Source organism: Staurois parvus, unplaced genomic scaffold (assembly GCF_062004578.1).
Source record: "Staurois parvus isolate SC_StPar_1 unplaced genomic scaffold, SC_StPar_1.0 ptg000551l, whole genome shotgun sequence".
Lineage (NCBI taxonomy): Eukaryota > Metazoa > Chordata > Amphibia > Anura > Ranidae > Staurois > Staurois parvus.
In genome coordinates this window covers 1,069,985-1,087,786 of record NW_028318347.1, presented here as the reverse complement: position 1 = coordinate 1,087,786, position 17,802 = coordinate 1,069,985, and the positions used below count along the sequence as shown (strand labels likewise).

The 17,802-nt window shown below is 48.4% G+C and overlaps 1 protein-coding gene across 2 annotated transcripts in view; it reads left to right on the top strand.

Annotated features, from left to right (window-relative positions):
* Window positions 1–10,865, top strand: part of LOC149451038 (uncharacterized) — a 221,199-nt gene extending 210,334 nt beyond the window's left edge. Inside the window, exons 2-3 of one of the 2 annotated variants that reach the window (XM_089691124.1) lie at window positions 7,752–7,821; window positions 8,115–10,865. In XM_089691124.1, the coding sequence (XP_089547250.1) occupies window positions 8,278–9,702 (1,425 nt within the window). In that variant the 5' untranslated portion in view covers window positions 7,752–7,821; window positions 8,115–8,277 and the 3' untranslated portion in view covers window positions 9,703–10,865. The remainder of the gene's footprint in view (window positions 1–7,751; window positions 7,822–8,114) is intronic. The other variant, XM_089691125.1, reaches the window with a different exon arrangement.
* Window positions 10,866–17,802: the final 6,937 nt, after the last annotated feature.

Sequence of the window (17,802 nt, the reverse complement as noted above, 5' to 3'; positions counted from 1 at the left end):
CCCCCACACTCCTCTCCTGTGCATACCGATCACTGTCAAACCTCCGTACTCCTCTCCTGTACATACCGATCACCGTCATAGATCCACACTCCTCTCCTGTACATACCAATCACCGTCATACCTCCGCACTCCTCTCCTTTTCGTACCCATCACTGTCATTCCCCCACACTCCTCTTATGTACATACCGATCACTGTCATACCCCCCACACTCCTCTCCTGTACATATCGATCACTGTCAAACCCCCCACACTTCTCTCCTGTACATACCGATCACTGTCATACCTCCACACTCCTCAGCTGTACATACCGATCACTGTCATACCTCCACACTCCTCTCCTGTACATATCATTCACTGTCATACCTCCCACACTCCTTTCCTGTACACACCGATCACTGTCATACCTCCATACTCCTCTCCTGTACATACCGATCACTTTCATACCTCTACACTCCTCTCCTGTACACACCGATCACTCTCATACCTCCACACTCCTCTCCTGTACATACTGATCACTGTCATACCCCCCACACTCCTTTCCTGTACTTATTGTTCACTGTCTTACCTTCACACTCCTCTCCTGTACATACCGATCACTGTCATACCCCCCACACTCCTCTACTGTACCTACCCATCACTGTCATACCTCCCACACTCCTCTCCTGTACATACCGATCACTGTCATACCTCCACACTCCTCTCCTTTACATATCCATCACTGTCATATCCCCCACACTCCTCTCCTTTACATACCCATTACTGTCATACCTCCGCACTCCTCTCCTGTACATACCGATCACTGTCATACCTCCGTACTCCTCTCCTGTACATACCCATCACTGTCATACCTCCGCACTCCTCTTCTGTACATACCGATCACTGTCATGCCCCCCAACACTCCTCTCCTGTACATACCGATCACTGTCATACCCCCCACACTCCTCTCCTGTACATACCCATCAATTTCATACCTCCGCACTCCTCTCCTGTACATACCCATCACTGTCATACCTCTGCACTCCTCTCTTGTACATACCGATCACTGTCATACCTCCACACTCCTCTCCTGTACATACCGATCACTGTCATACCTCCACACTCCTCTCCTGTACATACCGATCACTGTCATACCTCCCATACTCCTCTCCTGTACATACCCATCACTGTCATACCCCCCACACTCCTCTCCTGTACATACCAACCACTGTCATACCTCCGCACTCCTCCCCTGTACATACCAATCACTATCATACCCCCCACACTCCTCTCTTTTACATACCGGTCACTGTCATACCTCCGTACTCCTCTCCTGTACATACCGATCACTGTCATACCTCTACACTTCTCTCCTGTACACACCGATCACTGTCATACCTCCACACTCCTCTCCTGTACATACCGATCACTGTCATACCTCTATACTCCTCTCCTGTACCTACCGATCACTGTCATACCCCCCACACTCCTTTCCTGTACATATTAGTCACTGTCATACCTTCACACTCCTCTCCTGTACATACCGATCACTGTCATACCCCCCACACTCCTCTCCTGTACATACCCATCACTGTCATACCTCCACACTCCTCTCCTGTACATACCGATCACTGTCTTACCTCCGTACTCCTCTCTTGTACACACCGATCACTGTCATACCTCCACACTCCTCTCCTGTACACACTGATAACAGTCATACTTCCGTACTCCTCTCCTGTACATACCGATCACTGTCATACCTCCACACTCCTCTCCTGTACATACCGATCACTGTCATACCTCCACACTCCTCTCCTGTACACACCGATCACTGTCATACCTCCACACTCCTCTCCTGTACATACCGATCACTGTCATACCTCCGTACTCCTCTCCTATACATACCGATCACTGTCATACCTCCGTACTCCTCTCCTGTACATACCCATCACTGTGATACCTCTACACTCCTCTCCTGTACATACCTATCACTGTCATACCTCCACACTCCTCTCTTGTACATACCGATCACTGTCATACCTCCGTACTCCTCTCCTGTACATACCGATCACTGTCATACCTCTACACTCCTCTCCTGTACACACCGATCACTGTCATACCTCCACACTCCTCTCCTGTACATACCGATTACTGTCATACCTTCGTTCTCCTCTCCTGTACATACCGATCACTGTCATACTTCTACACTCCTCTCCTGTACACACCGATCACTGTCATACCTCCACACTCCTCTCCTTTACATACCGATCACTGTCATACCTCTACACTCCTCTCCTGTACATACCGATCACTGTCATACCCCCCACACTCCTTTCCTGTACATATTGTTCACTGTCATACCTTCACACTCCTCTTCTGTACATACCGATCACTGTCATACCCCCCACACTCCTCTACTGTACATACCCATCACTATCATACCTCCCACACTCCTCTCCTGTACATACCGATCACTGTCATACCTCCCATACTCCTCTGCTGTACATATAGATCACTGTCATACCTCCACACTCCTCTCCTGTACATACCCATCACTGTCATACCTCCACACTCCTCTCCTGTACATACCTATCACTGTCATACCTCCACACTCCTCTCCTTTACATACCCATCACTGTCATACCTCCACACTCCTCTCCTGTACATACCCATCACTGTCATACCTCCTAACTCCTCTCCTTTACATACCGATCACTGTCATACCTCCACACTCCTCTCCTGTACATACCAATCACTGTCATACCTCCGTTCTCCTCTCCTGTACATACCGATCACTCTCATATCTCCACACTCCTCTCCTGTACATACCCATCACTGTCATACCTCCCACACTCCTCTCCTGTACATACCCATCACTGTCATACCTCCACATTCCTCTCCTGTACATACCCATCACTGTCATACCTCCGTACTCCTCTCCTGTATATACCGATCACTGTTGTCATGGAAATTTTGTATTGTTGGTCGAACTTTAAATGTGTCATATATTCGTGTTATTCATATGTCTCTCGTGTGGCTTAATTAAAGCTCTGAAGGCTGCAATTGGGCCATGCGCATGTACAATGTATGTATTACAGTACTCAGCTTGGTAATGGATGAGATGGCAGATCTGCGCTTATAGACCGGCGTGTATACCACCACGGCATTCCATGCGAATGCTGCTGTCAGTGGACCGTGGGCCTGTATCCGCATATCAGCAGCATGGTACCACGTGGGCTTCATAACGCAATGCGCAAGCGGTGTGAACTCCACGTGTAGGCTTATGCATATCTTACAACCCATTACTAATCTGAACTGTATCTCGGATGGATGTGTTTTAATAAAGATCGTATCGGGCCCATCCAGGTACAGACTGATATTTTTAGGGAGTGCTTGTGCAGAGAATTTTGCATACCAATAGAAGCTAGTAGGACAGGAAATATGACCTCAGATGGCTCATAGGGGGGAAGGGGAGGAAGTCTGCTGACCTCAGAAGACTCATGGGGGAGGACCAGTGATAGATAATAGCAAAGGCTATGCTCCAATTGGAATGTACATCCTCTGTATAGGCAATCCCCATTGCATTGTTCGGTGGGAGGGGATTGACTTTATTCATGTGGGGGGCATGTGTGTATTTTTAATAAAACAGAGAGCTGGGTCTAAAATCAGCCCTTATGTGGATTGCAACCAGCCTTAGAGTGTCGTGTGATCATTCTAGGGTAACGGAGCTCCAATTCTCCCACAATTCAACAGAACCAAAGTATTTGGATGGGCAGGAATCGTGTAGTTTAGCTGCAGTCGTGGTAAGCGGGATTCGCACAGCTTTATGGGGGATTTCTGCACATCCAACTGCGAGTACTCACGGTAAGGAGAAATTCGTTAAAGCGAATTTCCAAGACAGTTTGGCGAGCCTGGTGGATACTAACGCGTATTCTTGCGTAGCTAACCTAGAACGAGGGGGGAATGGCCATCATGAACTAGCAAAAAGTATGCCGGCACATTTCAGGTCTCTCTGCCATTAAGAGGATCGCTTTTTGCGTGTTCGTGTGGCTGATTTCGCTCTCTGTTAGCTAACAAGAAATACCGCTTGGCAAGGACCTCATTTTTTGTCCTAAACTCTTGATTTGTGGGTGAAAGACAAGGGTTTGTCTCTGCGGAGAGCAGCAGAGGGGTGGGTTTGGTTGGCTGGATTTGGTCAAGTTTAAAAATCTTCCAACCAAAAATTAAACGGGTATATGTTTTAGTGGGTAAAAGTTGTTGCATAGTGTTAGGTAAGTATTTGTGGGCTGTAGGTACTGTGGTGATTGCTTTACCCCCTCCACGCGAGGTAATTATTACAGTGCTGAAAGGCTTAGGTTAATTGTTAACTGTTGTAAGATCTGTGTTATGTGGTCTGTACAATGTTTTGTGGTACTACTGCTCCCAGCAAGCATGCAGCAGGGGGTCCTTTCTGTTACATGTGCATGTTAGTGTGATATGTTGGTGTTTTATGTCCGTTCTGTGATTGTGCCCAAATTGTGTTGTATGTGTACTTCATATTGTTGTGTAATTGTCCAGTGTATGTTCTGTCTAAAAGTCTGTTTTATGTAAGAGGCAATTTTGAGGCTAGAGTCTGCCGTGTGTTTCCCTGTGGGGGGTCATTCTAGTGTTACCATGTGCTTCCCTGTGGGGGGTCATTCTAGTGTTACCATGTGCTTCCCTGTGGGGGGTCATTTTCTTGACTAAACCACATGGACTCCTTTTGTTTGGTGGCCATTTTGTTGGCTACCAAATGTGCAGTAATCTCTATGCAATGTGCATGAAGTTTCCTATATGCATTTGACCCATATTGTGTTTTTAATCCAAATTTTTTACAGTTTCATTTGTTTGCTTTTAGCTTTAAATTTGCGTATTGCCAGCCAATTTAAAGTGTATTAAGCGAGTTTTCCCTTCACGTGTTCCACATTTAATGAGCGCGGTGTAGTCTGGGTTTTTGCACATAGATTTCTTGTATAGTGATTATGTTTTTCTTGTGTTTTTCCTGTTAAAAGTAGTTCCTTATTGTAAAGCGGGTTTGTTTTAAGCTGCTGTGTCGAGTGTTCCACGTCCAGCAGACTTTTTGTGTAAACGGTTCTAGGTGGTTGCAGTAAAGATTGCGTGTATAACGTGGATCGTTTAGCGGTGCTGATAGGAGTGATTTTTGCGTCAGCAACAAGGTTACTTTTGGCGCAGTTTTTCGGTTTACCTCTGTGTAATTGTTTTACTGTGAAACGTCCCGTGTTTTTCATAAGGATCCACTTTGTCCTTTTTAACAGTTTTTCAGGTTGAAAAAGGGTTTTTCTGTGTGTATTAGGAAAGTTTTTTCTTTACACAAATTTCCTTAAGGTCAGTTAGCAGGTTTCTGCCCAACCAGTGACCCCTAAGTAACATCCAAGAACCCCTCTTTTTGTTTTGACTTGTGTTAGCTACTGTGTGCAGGGAGAGAAAAGCCACTTTCATCATTGTGCGGTGTGGCCTGCCAAACACAGTGGGTGATGAGAACCACATAAATTACGCTGTGCGAGTGGGCGGTCCAGGGAAGTAACACTTAGCCTGGTTACCACAAACACTTCGGGTGGTCAGGATCACATAAATTACGCTGTGCTGGGAAAGTGGTGGAATCAGGCCTCTCGGTAGGATCCCACCGAGTGCTCCAGGGGGTAAACAGGTACCCGGACGCGGGATATATACCAGTGACTAGTCACGATGGGCAGTAGTCAGTCCATGAAGAGAGAGGGGGAACCAGCCCTCTTCAGGGTAAGGACAGCTGCACAACTGATGAAGGTGAGTTTGGGGGGGAAGTCTACAGAACCCCTCAAAAGGTGGAATAAATGGTCGAAGGGTACCAGATGGGAAATTCCCCGAGAAGGTACATTTGACGCATGGAGGTGGGAAAAATTCATCTCTGAATTTGAACCACGGATGCAGGCGTCAGAACTAGAGATCGCACAGCTATGGCTTCACAGGTCAATCCGATTAGGGAAGCAGGGCATACATAAACTGGTGTCTGTCCGGAAGAACCAGGTGATGTATACCTGGCCTCCAGAGGGAATAAAACAGGAAGATCCGGTGTCAGAGGTGGAGGAAGCTCTTTCAGGGCTGACTCTACTAAGGCAGGCAGGATCAGGGTCTGCTGGGGTTCCCCAACAACCAACAGTGGCTGAGATAAGTATAACTGCACCTGTCTCTTCTGTTAGTGACGTCACTCTTGACATACCTTCTGTGTCTTCTGTCTCTATGCCTCAGCCTCTGCCTCTACCTCTCCCTTCTCCCTGCTTCACCCCAGCTCCTTCTGTTTCCAACTATGAAGCCTACTCAACAACCGATTTGCAGACTATCTGTGAATCAAGGGGAATAGACACCCGGTTAAAAAACAGGGCGGATTGCATCAAAGCGCTACGAACCACTGATCAGACCCCTGCCCCCCAGCTATACCCTGATCTGAGGGACCTCAAACCTGAAGGTGCAGTAAGCGAGGTGGTTAATCTAAGCCCACCGATGATGCTGGGTCAGCCCTTGCACTCTTCCCGGACCGAGGCCTATCCAGTCAGGGTGCAGCAATTTGAAGGTCCTCCCAATGCACGGGGGGAACGGACTTTAGGGGAACGGGTAGTTTGGCATGTCCCCTTCACCCCGGCAGAGATCCGCACTATTCTGGCTGAGCTCCCGGACTATCGAGTCAATCCGAGAGGATTTGCTCGAATGTTTGGACAAAACCAGTTCAGCTATGGTATGAGCGGGTCAGATTGTGCACAGATCCTACGGGCAAAGGTGGGCATGGAAGTGGCCAGTACAGTGATTGCAGGGTGCTCTATAACCACGCATGAGGAGATGACTTCAGGGGGCAAAGAGTTCTGTACACAGCTAAAGGCAAAGCTTCCAGAAATGTATGGTGCTACCTCTACTACGGACATGATGAAGCTCACCCAGGGTCCTAATGAGGAAAGCGCCTGCTTCTGGCGCCGTCTCAAGCAGACGGCACTGGATGCGGATCTGGAAGTTGGACCTGATGCTCCAACTGAAGGGGTAAAGGTGACCGCGACGCACATTCTGTTGCGGGCCAAATTTTTGGAAGGCATCAATACTAAAATTCGGGAAAGGCTGGTTCTGGCCCGACCCGAATATAATGAGATGTCTATCCCTGCTATCCTTTCCACTCTTGCGGCAATAGAGAGGGAAATGGATAGAAGAAAACAAGACAAGGCCAAAGTTCTTATGTCCCAGACCCCACACGAAAAACCAAGGGATCTGGGTCACAGGAAGGATAGGCCCCCACCCAGGTGCTTCCAGTGCCACCAAACGGGGCACATGAGGAGGAGCTGTCCCCAATTACCTAAAGGTCGGTGGCAGTTCATTCCTGATGAGTCCTCCGCCCCTATGACCACCATGGTAAGTAACTCCTATGAATTCTCATAGGAAGTTGACAAATCGGTGTCGGCCCAGATCCATCTTTTTCTAGAGGAATTAAAATATCCCCTCCCTTGCCTCACTGACACCGGTGCAGCAAGAACGGTCCTGCGAAAACAGGACATCCAAGGCAAGGTACCCCTCTCAGGGGAAAGCCCTCCTAACCCCTACTAACCTCACTATCAAACGATGCACTATTCTTAACCCAGCTTCTCTTCTTCCTGTGTCGGAAGATGAGAAGGGGGGGGAGGACAGCAATGACAGTGCTGAATTTTGCAACACGACTAACAATACTAACACCTCTTCTGCTAACATGTCTTCTTTGTCCACTACTAACCTCTCTTCCAAAGGACACGACTGCATTTCTTTGGTGGAACTGGAGTCAGCGGCGACACACCCCATATCACCCCGAGAGTAGCGGTAAGGTTGAACGTCTTCCGTTACCCAAAAACCTTGGCCTGAGTGTCTCCCCATTGCCCCCTATTCCATCCGGAATGCCCCTCGGCAACCACATGGGCTGTCACCCTACGAGGTGTTGTTTGGGGGACTTCCCAAAACAGGGTTGTACTTTCCTCAACAGTTGTCGTCTTTGCATTCACAGCTTACAGGTTATGTGCAATCTCTGCAACGGGAGCTGCAGAAGATACACCATCGGGTTCGCGAATCGCTCCCCGATCCAAATGCAATAACAGGTGTTCTTTCTATTGAGCCAGGTGATTGGGTCGTCCTAAAGAAACATCAAAGAACCGGACTCGAGCCACGGTTCACCGGACCATACCAAGTCCAGCTGACGACACCTACCTCACTCAAACTCGAGGGACGAGACAACTGGGTGCACGCAAGCCACTACAAGAAGCTTTTCAGCTACACCAGAGAATGAGGGGTGTCATTTTCCTTTTTCTTTTTGTTTGTATGTCATACATGTGTGTGAACGGAGGAAAAGACGGCAGATACCCCAACCTTTTATTTAAAATGCACCTGCGTTTAGCCAGAACCGCCAACAAAACCAACTGTTGGGTATGCTCTAAGCCCCCACCCAGTCATCACATGTCCGCAATGGCCGCTGTTCATGCCCTATATGACATCCGCGTCGGCATGAAAAAGCAAGGGACCCCTGGTCAGCCCCCACGTAGACATTTGTCGGTAGAACTTAATGACACATTTTTAGCAGGTAACATCAGTTTCAGCACCAATATTAGCTCTAGCTCCTGTAGGGCCCTCACCAGTCCATTATGGGTAACTGGGCAGCTAGGCAGCCCTCAGGTGTGCTTTAACATCAGCTTTGGCACAGGTAACAAGTTTGTTGGGACTACCACCTGCGAGGGAGGTATAACTGTCAATCTGACTAACCAGACTTCCCTTCTGAGTAACCACACTGACCGACCAGACCACGTGTGTTGGAAGGACGGATGTGATGTGCAGACTGAGGGAGCAATCCCCCAGTCTGTGCAACTGTTGCTCAGTGCCAGAGGCCGAACGAGGAACTCCTCCTGTTCTGCTCTGACAGGTCCATACTATTTTCTGTGTGGTTCGGCAGCCTATAGAACATTCCCCCAGAACGCGAAAGGTTCGTGTGCCCTCATAAAGCTAGTCCCCGCATCCTATGTAGTGATGGACCATGAAGAGTTGATGGTCCACAAGAAGGTAAGGATGGCAGGGAGAGTTCGCAGGGAACTGTTCTCTGAGGGCGACCAGGCATGGGCTTGGTTCCCCTCATGGACAGGATGGGGAATAGAACTTATGAAGCGCCTGAACAATTTTTCTGTCATCGTGGATAGTATGTTTAACGAGACCGTAGAGGCTGTCAGAGAAATTGCCCAAGAACAACGGCAGATGGGAATTTTAGTGCTTCAGGAGAAGATGGCCCTTGATTATCTTTTAGCCGCCAAAGGGGGGTTCTGTGAGTTCATCGGAGAGGATTGTTGTACTTGGATAGAAGACACCGATGACAAGGTCCAGGCCCATATGGACAAAGTTAGTGAACTACAGGGAAAAGCTAGAGCTATAGCTAGTGAGGGTTGGAATCCGTTCAAGGGTTTGGGAGGATTGGGAGATTTCCTGTTCTCCATCGGATCTTGGTTGAAGGAAGTGGGAGTGTATATCCTGATGCTTCTCTTTTTCATCTGCCTTTTATATGCCGCGGTGAGATGTTCCTGTTGCCTCATCGACCGTGTAAGCCAAGCTCGGGCAGACGACCACATCTCCATGCCCGCTCCGGGGATCCCACTCCAACCACTGATCGGGGGAAGACCTCACCAACCAACCACCTTCTCTACAGATTACGTCCTGGCTTCCCTCTAATTTATCTCTCTGAAGACCACATTCTCCAAGACCTTCAAGCAAGCTTCAAGCCTCATCATTGTTTGTGTCTGCGATTTGGAAAACTGTCTGGGTCGAGACCAGCCTTGTGTGGTCCCGTCTGCAGGGGTAATTTGAGAATCTATTGCTGGATCTCCCCAGACCACCGTGGGATCACAAGCTTTATTCATACCACAAGTCTGTTTGTGGTTTTTGCAAGAGCCTTCCTGTAGTGAAGGTTCCAACGCTCTTGAGGATCATCGCTTCAATCAAGCCTGTTTGCGTCGAGTCTGCGTCGGGTCTTGTTGTTTCAGGTACCCCGTGGAGCTTTATTCTCAGGGACAACTACAGGAACTCTTTGAAGTTTGAGACTACACCCATCAAGCTGAAGAAGATCAAGAAGGGACACGAGGAGAATATGATAAAACAGGAGGGAATGTCATGGAAATTTTGTATTGTTGGTCGAACTTTAAATGTGTCATATATTCGTGTTATTCATATGTCTCTCGTGTGGCTTAATTAAAGCTCTGAAGGCTGCAATTGGGCCATGCCATGTACAATGTATGTATTACAGTACTCAGCTTGGTAATGGATGAGATGGCAGATCTGCGCTTATAGACCGGCGTGTATACCACCACGGCATTCCATGCGAATGCTGCTGTCAGTGGACCGTGGGCCTGTATCCGCATATCAGCAGCATGGTACCACGTGGGCTTCATAACGCAATGCGCAAGCGGTGTGAACTCCACGTGTAGGCTTATGCATATCTTACAACCCATTACTAATCTGAACTGTATCTGGGATGGATGTGTTTTAATAAAGATCGTATCGGGCCCATCCAGGTACAGACTGATATTTTTAGGGAGTGCTTGTGCAGAGAATTTTGCATACCAATAGAAGCTAGTAGGACAGGAAATATGACCTCAGATGGCTCATAGGGGGGAAGGGGAGGAAGTCTGCTGACCTCAGAAGACTCATGGGGGAGGACCAGTGATAGATAATAGCAAAGGCTATGCTCCAATTGGAATGTACATCCTCTGTATAGGCAATCCCCATTGCATTGTTCGGTGGGAGGGGATTGACTTTATTCATGTGGGGGGCATGTGTGTATTTTTAATAAAACAGAGAGCTGGGTCTAAAATCAGCCCTTATGTGGATTGCAACCAGCCTTAGAGTGTCGTGTGATCATTCTAGGGTAACGGAGCTCCAATTCTCCCACAATTCAACAGAACCAAAGTATTTGGATGGGCAGGAATCGTGTAGTTTAGCTGCAGTCGTGGTAAGCGGGATTCGCACAGCTTTATGGGGGATTTCTGCACATCCAACTGCGAGTACTCACGGTAAGGAGAAATTCGTTAAAGCGAATTTCCAAGACACTGTCATACCTCCACACTCCTCTCCTGTACATACCGATCACTGTAATACCTCCACACTCCTCTCCTTTACATACCGATCACTGTCATACCTCCACACTCCTCTCCTGTACATACCCATCACTGTCATACCCCCACACTCCTCTCCTGTACATACCGATCACTGTTATACCCCCCCACACTCCTCTCCTGTGCATACCGATCACTGTCAAACCTCCGTACTCCTCTCCTGTATATACCGATCACCGTCATACCTCCGCACTCCTCTCCTGTACATACCGATCACAGTCATACTGTACCTCCACACTCCTCTCCTGTACATACAGATCACTGTCATACCTCCACACTCCTCTCCTTTTCGTACCCATCACTGTCATACCCCCACACTCCTCTTCTATACGTACCCATCACTGTCATATCCCCACACACTCCTCTCCTGTACATACCAATCACTGTCATACCCCCCCACACTCCTCTCCTGTGCATACCGATCACTGTCAAACCTCCGTACTCCTCTCCTGTACATACCGATCACCGTCATAGATCCACACTCCTCTCCTGTACATACCGATCACCGTCATACCTCTGCACTCCTCTCCTGTACATACCAATCACTGTCATACCCCCCCACACTCCTCTCCTGTGCATACCGATCACTGTCAAACCTCCATACACCTCTCCTGTACAAACCGATCACTGTCATACCTCCACACTCCTCTCCTGTACATACCGATCACTGTAATTCCTCCACACTCCTCTCCTGTACACACTGATCACTGTCATACCTCCACACTCCTCTCCTGTACATACCGATCACTGTCATACCTCCGTACTCCTCTCCTATACATACCCATCACTGTCATACCTCCGTACTCCTCTCCTGTACATACCATTCACTGTGATACTTCTACCATCCTCTCCTGTACATACCGATCACTGTCTTACCTCCGTACTCCTCTCTTGTACACACCGATCACTGTCATACCTCCACACTCCTCTCCTGTACACACTGATCACTGTCATACATCCGTACTCCTCTCCTGTACATACCGATCACTGTCATTCCTCCACACTCCTCTCCTGTACATACCGATCACTGTCATACCTCCACACTCCTCTCCTGTACACACCGATCACTGTCATACCTCCACACTCCTCTCCTGTCCTTACCGATCACTGTCATACCTCCGTACTCCTCTACAAAACATACCGATCACTGTCATACCTCCGTACTCCTCTCCTGTACACACCGATCACTGTCATACCTCCACACTCCTCTCCTGTACATACCGATCACTGTAATTCCTCCACACTCCTCTCCTGTACACACTGATCACTGTCATACCTCCACACTCCTTTCCTGCACATACCGATCACTGTCATACCTTCGTACTCCTCTCCTATACATACCCATCACTGTCATACCTCCGTACTCCTCTCCTGTACATACCATTCACTGTGATACTTCTACCATCCTCTCCTGTACATACCGATCACTGTCATACTTCCGTACTCCTCTCCTGTACATACTGATCACTGTCATTCCTCCACACTCCTCTCCTGTACATACCGATCACTGTCATACCTCCACACTCCTCTCCTGTACCTACCGATCACTGTCATACCTCCACACTCCTCTCCTGTCCTTACCGATCACTGTCATACCTCCGTACTCCTCTCCTATACATACCGATCACTGTCATACCTCCGTACTCCTCTCCTGTACATACCCATCACTGTGATACCTCTACACTCCTCTCCTGTACATACCTATCACTGTCATACCTCCACACTCCTCTCCTGTACATATTGATCACTGTCATACCTCCGTACTCCTCTCCTGTACATACCGATCACTGTCATACCTCCACACTCCTCTCCTGTACATACCGAATACTGTCATACCTTCGTTCTCCTCTCCTGTACATACCGATCACTGTCATACTTCTACACTCCTCTCCTGTACACACCGATCACTGTCATACCTCCACACTCCTCTCCTTTACATACCGATCACTGTCATACCTCCGTACTCCTCTCCTATACATACCCATCACTGTCATACCTCCGTACTCCTCTCCTGTACATACCATTCACTGTGATACCTCTACACTCCTCTCCTGTACATACCGATCACTGTCTTACCTCCGTACTCCTCTCTTGTACACACCGATCACTGTCATACCTCCACACTCCTCTCCTGTACACACTGATCACTGTCATACCTCCACACTCCTCTCCTGTACATACCGATCACTGTCATACCTGCACACTCCTCTCCTGTACACACCGATCACTGTCATACCTCCACACTCCTCTCCTGTACATACCGATCACTGTCATACCTCCGTACTCCTCTCCTATACATACCGATCACTGTCATACCTCCGTACTCCTCTCCTGTACATACCCATCACTGTGATACCTCTACACTCCTCTCCTGTACATACCTATCACTGTCATACCTCCACACTCCTCTCCTGTACATACCGATCACTGTCATACCTCCGTACTCCTCTCCTGTACATACCGATCACTGTCATACCTCTACACTCCTCTCCTGTACACACCGATCACTGTCATACCTCCACACTCCTCTCCTGTACATACCGAATACTGTCATACCTTCCTTCTCCTCTCCTGTACATTCCGATCACTGTCATACTTCTACACTCCTCTCCTGTATACACCGATCACTGTCATACCTCCACACTCCTCTCCTTTACATACCGATCACTGTCATACCTCTACACTCTGTCTTGGAAATTCACTTTAACGAATTTCTCCTTACCGTGAGTACTCACAGTTGGATGCGCAGAAATCCCCCATAAAGCTGTGCGAATCTCCCTTACCACGACTGCAGCTAAATTACACGATTCCTGCCCATCCAAATTGGTTAGCTTCTGTTGAAATGTGGGGGAATTGGAGCTCTGTTACCCTAGAATGATCACACGACACTCTAAGGCTAGTGTTGCAATCCACATAAGGGCCGGTTTCAGACTCAGCCTCTGGTTTTATTAAAAATACACACATGCCCCCCACATGAATAAAGTCAATCCCCTCCCACCGAACAATGCAATGGGGAGTGCCTATACACAAGATGTACATTCCAATTGGAGCATAGCCTTTCCTCCTCCCCTATGAGCCTTCTGAGGTCAGCAGACTTCCTCCCCTTCCCCCCCATGAGCCATCTGAGGTCATATTTCCCAGCTCCTAGCAGTATGTCCATTCTCTGTAAAAGCATTCCCTAGAAATATCAGTCTGTACCTGGGTGGGCCCGATACGATCTTTATTAAAACACATCCATCCGGATACAGTTCAGATTGGTAATGGGTTGTAAGATATGCATAAGCCTACACGTGGAGTTCACACCGCTTGGCGCCTTGCGTTATGAAGCCCATGTGGTACTATGCTGCTGATATGTGGATACAGGCCCGCGGTCTACTGCCAGCGGCATTCGCATCGAATGCCGTGGTGGTATACACGCCGGTCTATAAGCACAGATCTGCCATCTCATCCATTACCAAGCTGAGTACTGTAATACATACATTGTACATGCGCATGGCCCAATTGCAGCCTTCAGAGCTTTAATTAAGCCACACGAGAGACATATGAATAACACTCATATATGACACATTTAAAGTTCGACCAACAATACAAAATTTCCATGACATTCCCTCCTGTTTTATCATATTCTCCTCGTGTCCCTTCTTGATCTTCTTCAGCTTGATGGGTGTAGTCTCAAAACCTCAAAGAGTTCCTGTAGTTGTCCCTGAGAATAAAGCTCCACGGGGTACCTGAAACAACAAGACCCGACGCAGACTCGACGCAAACAGGCTTGATTGAAGCAATGATCCTCAAGAGCGTTGGAACCTTCACTACAGGAAGGCTCTTGCAAAAACCACAAACAGACTTGTGGTATGAATAAGGCTTGTGATCCCACGGTGGTCTGGGGAGATCCAGCAACAGATTCTCAAATTGCCCCTGCAGACGGGGCCACACAAGGCTGGTCTCGACCCAGACAGTTTTCCAAATCGCAGACACAAACCATGATGAGGCTTGAAGCTTGCTTGAAGGTCTTGGAGAATGGGGTCTTCAGAGAGATAAATTAGAGGGAAGCCAGGACGTAATCTGTAGAGAAGGTGGTTGGTTGGTGAGGTCTTCCTCCGATCAGTGGTTGGAGTGGGATCCCAGGAGCGGGCATGGAGATGTGGTCGTCTGCCCGAGCTTGGCTTACACGGTCGATGAGGCAACAGGAACATCTCACCGCGGCATATAAAAGGCAGATGAAAAAGAGAAGCATCAGGACATACACTCCCACTTCCTTCAACCAAGATCCGATGGAGAACAGGAAATCTCCCAATCCTCCCAAACCCTTGAACGGATTCCAACCCTCACTAGCTATAGCTCTAGCTTTTCCCTGTAGTTCACTAACTTTGTCCATATGGGCCTGGACCTTGTCATCGGTGTCTTCTATCCAAGTACAACAATCCTCTCTGATGAACTCACAGAACCCCCCTTTGGCGGCTAAAAGGTAATCAAGGGCCATCTTCTCCTGAAGCACTAAAATTCCCATCTGCCGTTGTTCTTGGGCAATTTCTCTGACAGCCTCTATGGTCTCGTTAAACATACTATCCACGATGACAGAAAAATTGTTCAGGCGCTTCATAAGTTCTATTCCCCATCCTGTCCATGAGGGGAACCAAGCCCATGCCTGGTCGCCCTTAGAGAACAGCTCTCTGCGAACTCTCCCTGCCATCCTTACCTTCTTGTGGACCATCAACTCTTCATGATCCATCACTACATAGGATGCTGGGACTAGCTTTATGAGGGCACACAAACCTTTCGCGTTCTGGGGAAATGTTCTATAGGCTGCCGAACCACACAGAAAATAGTATGGACCTGTCAGAGCAGAGCAGGAAGAGTTCCTCGTTCGGCCTCTGGCACTGAGCAACAGTTGCACAGACTGGGGGATTGCTCCCTCAGTCTGCACATCACATCCGTCCTTCCAACACACGTGGTCTGGTCGGTCAGTGTGGTTACTCAGAAGGGAAGTCTGGTTAGTCAGATTGACAGTTATACCTCCCTCGCAGGTGGTAGTCCCAACAAACTTGTTACCTGTGCCAAAGCTGATGTTAAAGCACACCTGAGGGCTGCCTAGCTGTCCAGTTACCCATAATGGACTGACGAGGGTCCTACAGGAGCTAGAGCTAATATTGGTGCTGAAACTGATGTTACCTGCTAAAAATGTGTCATTAAGTTCTACCGATAAATGTCTACGTGGGGGCTGACCAGGGGTCCCTTGCTTTTTCATGCCGACGCGGATGTCATATAGGGCATGAACAGCGGCCATTGCGGACATGTGATGACTGGGTGGGGGCTTAGAGCATACCCAACAGTTGGTTTTGTTGGCGGTTCTGGCTAAACGCAGGTGCATTTTAAATAAAAGGTTGGGGTATCTGCCGTCTTTTCCTCCGTTCACACACATGTAAGACATACAAACAAAAAGAAAAAGGAAAATGACACCCCTCATTCTCTGGTGTAGCTGAAAAGTTTCTTGCAGTGGCTTGCGTGCACCCAGTTGTCTCGTCCCTCGAGTTTGAGTGAGGTAGGTGTCGTCAGCTGGACTTGGTATGGTCCGGCGAACCGTGGCTCAAGTCCGGTTCTTTGATGTTTCTTTAGGACGACCCAATCACCTGGCTCAATAGAAAGAACACCTGTTATTGTATTTGGATCGGGGAGCGATTCGCGGACCCGATGGTGTATCTTCTGCAGCTCCCGTTGCAGAGATTGCACATAACCTGTAAGCTGTGAATGCAAAGACGACAACTGTTGAGGAAAGTACAACCCTGTTTTGGGAGGTCCCCCAAACAACACCTCGTAGGGTGACAGCCCATGTGGTTGCCGAGGGGCATTCCGGATGGAATAGGGGGCAATGGGGAGACACTCAGGCCAAGGTTTTTGGGTATCGGAAGACGTTCAACCTTACCGCTACTCTCGGGGTGATATGGGGTGTGTCGCCGCTGACTCCAGTTCCACCAAAGAAATGCAGTCGTGTCCTTTGGAAGAGAGATTAGTAGTGGACAAAGAAGACATGTTAGCAGAAGAGGTGTTAGTATTGTTAGTCGTGTTGCAAAATTCAGCACTGTCATTGCTGTCCTCCCCCCCTTCTCATCTTCCGACACAGGAAGAAGAGAAGCTGGGTTAAGAATAGTGCATCGTTTGATAGTGAGGTTAGTAGGGGTTAGGAGGGCTTTCCCCTGAGAGGGGTACCTTGCCTTGGATGTCCTGTTTTCGCAGGACCGTTCTTGCTGCACCGGTGTCAGTGAGGCAAGGGAGGGGATATTTTAATTCCTCTAGAAAAAGATGGACCTGGGCCGACACCGATTTGTCAACTTCCTATGAGAATTCATAGGAGTTACTTACCATGGTGGTCATAGGGGCGGAGGACTCATCAGGAATGAACTGCCACCGACCTTTAGGTAATTGGGGACAGCTCCTCCTCATGTGCCCCGTTTGGTGGCACTGGAAGCACCTGGGTGGGGGCCTATCCTTCCTGTGACCCAGATCCCTTGGTTTTTCGTGTGGGGTCTGGGACATAAGAACTTTGGCCTTGTCTTGTTTTCTTCTATCCATTTCCCTCTCTATTGCCGCAAGAGTGGAAAGGATAGCAGGGATAGACATCTCATTATATTCGGGTCGGGCCAGAACCAGCCTTTCCCGAATTTTA